The 4,566-nt window shown below is 49.6% G+C and overlaps 1 protein-coding gene across 1 annotated transcript in view; it reads left to right on the top strand.

Moving 5' to 3' along the window:
• Nucleotides 1-3,662: 3,662 nt before the first annotated feature.
• The window catches only part of CATSPER1 (cation channel sperm associated 1), a gene marked incomplete at its 5' end in the record, with an annotated part of 3,731 nt that continues 2,827 nt past the window's right edge, over nt 3,663-4,566 (top strand). Inside the window, 3 exons of the mRNA XM_006149951.1 lie at nt 3,663-3,776; nt 4,027-4,180; nt 4,461-4,561. Coding sequence (XP_006150013.1) covers nt 3,663-3,776; nt 4,027-4,180; nt 4,461-4,561 — 369 coding nt within the window. The remainder of the gene's footprint in view (nt 3,777-4,026; nt 4,181-4,460; nt 4,562-4,566) is intronic.

The raw sequence follows: 4,566 nt of genomic DNA, 5'->3' as shown, positions 1-4,566 counted from the left end.
AGTAAATAATTCTAAAAAAAAAAGAAAGAAAGAAAACCCCTGCTTGCTACCTCATCTTTTAGGCAGTATTTTAAGGGTCTTGGACTTGGGTCAGCAGATAGTGAGGTGGTTGAGACCTTACTAGGTACTGGATCCCACATGGCTGACTCCACAGTTTGAGTCCCAGACCCAGTGGCTTGAAAAACACACTGGGAGGGACGTGCAGATGGCATGATGGTTATGTTGCTTGATGCCCACATACTCAACTGTGGTTCGAGTCTCAGACCCAGCAGCTTAAAACTCATGCTGGCACATGTGCATGCACGTCGAAAATCCTGAGAGGAGAATGGAGAAGGGATTGTGGCATGGCTATTCCCACTGGTGGGGGAGTTCTCGCTTTCTGTCTCTCTGTCTCTGTCTCTCTGGTGACCACAGGTGCCCTTTAGCAAAAATCTCTCTGGAAGAAAGAAAGTCAGTCAGTCACACTGGGCCCTAGTGTGTGTGTGCTCAAAAATCCCAAGAGGAAAATGGAGAAGAAGGGATTGAGGTGTGGCTATCCCCCCTGGGAGATGATTTCTCATTTTCCCTCCCTCTCTGCCTCCCTCTGGTGAGCACACATGCCCCATGGTAAAAATCTTTTAAAAAAAGGAGATTGTCTTGGGCTCTACTGCTCCCCTAGGTGACATCTCCTGTAATAAAGATTTCCTCCAATCTAAGCAAGCTCTCATCCCAGAAATTGGCTTACTGTGCAAAAGGAGCGTTCAGGCCTGGTCTGCACATCTGTCCAGTGACAGCAGCTATTATTCTGATGATTATTCGATGGCATTACCGCTCATGCCCCCGTGCCCCACAGACACACTCACACTCCAATTCTGAGCTTCTCAGAATCCTGGGGCCACAAAAAAGAAGTGATTTCTTTTTCATCCTCTTCTTTTTTAAATAACCTTTGTTTCCTTAGGAAGTGACTTGACCAGTCATTGGGAACAGCAGTCAGCGTAATGCCTATGTTGCTGGACTCTCATGTAGTCGACTGCGGTTTGCATCCCGGACCCGATGGTTTAAAACTCATGCTGGGTGCATGTGTGTGCCTGAGTGCCCAAGATCCCGAGAGTAGAATGGAGGAGAAGGGATTGTGGCAAGACCATCCCCCCTGAGGGTGATTTCTCGCTTTCTGTCTCTCTGTCTCTCTCTGTCTGTCTGGCCAGCGCACGTGCCCTATGGCAAAAACCTCTCCAGAAAATAAAGGCAGTGACTAGACCAGTCATTGACTCAGGCCCACCTGAGCAATTCAGTGCCCAGCCCAGCTGCCCTCCTGCTACTCCATCTCCCACAGCCCAGCTATGGAAAACACACTTGGCCACATTCCTGGGATTCCCAGAAATGGTCCCATTTGTTACAGCTCAGGTATCTGCCTTAAAGGGACAGTTTCTGGTTTGTGAGAGAGCTGGCCCCAACTTGACTTGATGAGGCAGCCAAGGCCTGGCAGGTCTCTGAGCTGGGAAGATCTGGGAGGGGGAAGACTAGGTGGCCCAGAACCATACACAGGGGACAGAGAAATTCTTCGGGCTCCCCCAGGCCTACCCTCCTTCACTTGGAGCTCAGCCATGGCCACGCTTATCTCCAACAGCTCCCTGGAAATCTAGCCAAGGCCCAGCGTCTCGATTTACTCTAGGTCAGCTGGCCCCCAGCTCCCTGGTACCTACTGTAGCCATCACTGCTTTGTGCTGATGCTGACTCTTTGGCACCTACAACCTAACAGTTTCCAAGGACCTCTCACCCACTGGTCAGTTTTCACAATCACCTCCAAGTCATAGGCATCATTCTCATCATGCAGATAAGGAAAATCAGAGAAGTTAGGACACTTGCCTAAAGTCACATAGTTAAATGTGTGTAATAAGGGAGGAAGGGGAAAGGGAAATGAATTACTGGGCTCTCGCTGTGAGCCAGGCTCTGTACCAGGGACTTGACCTGTTTTCTCATCCTCATGACACTCTGCAGAGGCCAGTGATTATTCCCTCTACAAGGAGCAATGAGGAACCAAAGGACAAGGGACAGTGGCAGAGCCTGGAGTGGTATCCACATGCCTGTGATGTTCTGGTGTGTGAGTCCTAGGCTGCTGTACAAGGGGTCTGCCCTGCAGGTAGAGTATTCTGAGAGGGCTTTCCCAGGCCTAGCCTCATCCAGAAAGGTGCCCACAGCCTAGGCTCCCCCCCTAGCTCTCAGAAGGATGCTTGAGTCAAGCATGAACTCTAGTTTGGCATCCCTACTGACCACAGGCACAGCCTCCAGTTATGCTGAGGCCCAGACATCCCATTCTAGTTACACACACCCCTCTCTTGCCCTGGCCAGGTAAGAGCCAGGGAACTCAGTTTACAGGCCCTCCTGTGGGCCCGACCTAGTGCTGGGAGAGTTATAACTTTTTAAAAAGTCTTTTTGCAATAGGGCACATATGCATTCGCCAGAGAGAGACAGCCAGAGGGAAAGGAAGAAATCACTCACCCCCGAAGGGAATGGCCATACTGCAATCCCTTCTCCATTTTCCTGCTGGGACTTTGGGACTTTGGACATGCATGTGCACGTGCCCAGTGTAAGTTTCAAGCCACTAGATCCAGGACTTGAACCACAGCCTGCCATGGGGAGGCCAGCACCTTAACCACTCCACCATCTGGTGGCCCCCACTGGGTGATTTATATAATGTAGCACACTGGATTCTTACCCAGGAAGTAGATTACATTGCCCAGTTAGAGAGGCCTTTCAGAAAGGTATTGCTGAGGTCACAATACCAGCCAGAAACTCAAAAGACCAACGAAACTGGAGGCTGTAATGTTCCAGCCAGCAGCCACCAGGTGGCATACGTGCTTAAAATACGATGGGACTTCAAAAAGTTCGTGGAAAATGGAATTAAACCTGCTATCTGGAACCAGCAGATGGTGTATTTTTTAGGTCCCTGGACTCTCATATGGTTGACAGTGATTTCAAGCCCGGACCTAGCAGTTTCAAACTCACACTGGGTATGTGTGCATGCATGCCCCAAATCCCAAGAGGACAAAGGAGGAGAAGGGATTGGAGCATGGCCATTCCCACTGAGGGGTGATTTCTTGCTCTCTGTCTCTCTGGCTAGCACACACACATTATAGCATAATATCTCTTTAAAATAAATAAATAAAAATAAGTAATCTCTCAGTGCAAAAAATTTACAATCTACGTACAGCCTTTTCCTAATAATGGTCATTTTCCATGAACTTTTTGAATACACCTGTATATTATACTCTGGGCAGCCAGGGTACTCAGGACCCAGCGTCTGCTAGAACGCGATAGGACTCTGAGAAGGATGTTCGGAGGGGTGAGAATGGGAAGCTAGGATGATAATGTCTTAAAACTCCTGGAGCAGATGAAGCAAAGGAGCTCCCTGGTTCAGGCTTGCTCTCTGGTTCAGGCTCTATTCCAAGCCCTTTATCTGTATTAAATGCATCTATTAATAACACAACAGTTCTGTCGAGTTACTCTCCTCATTTTGCAGGAAAGAAATTCAGGCACAGAATAAATGAGTCATGCCAACATTTAGGGAAGAACCGGGGAGAGCCTAGGTCCCTGGGCTTGTGTGAGATCCCAGTAGCAAGGAGGAAGGAGAAGGGGGTCAGGAGTGCTTAGAGTGGTCCTGAGCCAGCCCTATGTCCCCACAGAGTGGTACTTCATGGCCCTGGACTCCATCTTCTTCTGCATCTACGCAGTGGAAGCCGTGCTCAAGATCATCGCCCTAGGCCTCGGGTACTTTTATGATGCCTGGAACAATCTGGGTAGGTGGGGCTGAGGATGTGAGAGAGAGACAGAGAGAGAGGGAAAGACTGAACAGTTTTGGGGGCGGGACTGAGGATGAAAGAGAAGCAGGAACAGGTGTCTTAGCACGGAGAGAACTGTGGGTGTGGGCTAGGGCCTCACCAAATCTCAGATCTGGTGCTCGCGTTTTCACTTTCTCTCTCTCTGGTCAAATTAGAAACAGAATAATAATAAGTTAAATTAAACTAAATAATTCTTTGAATAATTCAGACTTCTTCATCATGATTATGGCTCTCGTGGACTTCGTGCTCATGCAGGTGAATTCCTTCTCCTTCTCCTTCTACAACCAAAGCCTCTTCCGCATCCTTAAGGTCTTCAAGAGCCTGCGGGCCCTGAGGGCCATCCGGGTCTTGCGAAGGCTCAGGTCAGTACAACTGCAGCTGCCCACCCTGGTGTGGGATCTCTGAACGAAGAGGGGACACAGGCCTGGACTCTAAGTGAGGATGGAGTCAGGGAGGCAGGGGGAATGTTCCTAATAAGCCTCTTGCCATCCTCTGGGACCATGCTCTTCAATTCTCAGAGAGAGACCACAACTCCTCCTAGTCACCTACAAACCAGAAACCTTTGGCCTTCAGTGCGGCTCTGGCTGCTGGGCCCAGGCCCCGGCCTGCTGACTCAGCCTCCTGTTCCTTCTCTGACCACAGAATCCTGACCAGCCTGCAAGAAGTGACAGGAACCTTGGCCCGGACCTTGCCATCTATCACAGCCATCCTCATCCTCATGTTTACCTGTCTTTGTATCCTGGGTTAC

The sequence above is a fragment of the Tupaia chinensis genome, unplaced genomic scaffold, assembly GCF_000334495.1.
Source record: "Tupaia chinensis unplaced genomic scaffold, TupChi_1.0 Scaffold000273_1, whole genome shotgun sequence".
NCBI classification, from domain to species: domain Eukaryota; kingdom Metazoa; phylum Chordata; class Mammalia; order Scandentia; family Tupaiidae; genus Tupaia; species Tupaia belangeri.
Note: the sequence above shows the minus strand (reverse complement) of the source record. Positions and strands in the feature narration are given on the sequence as shown.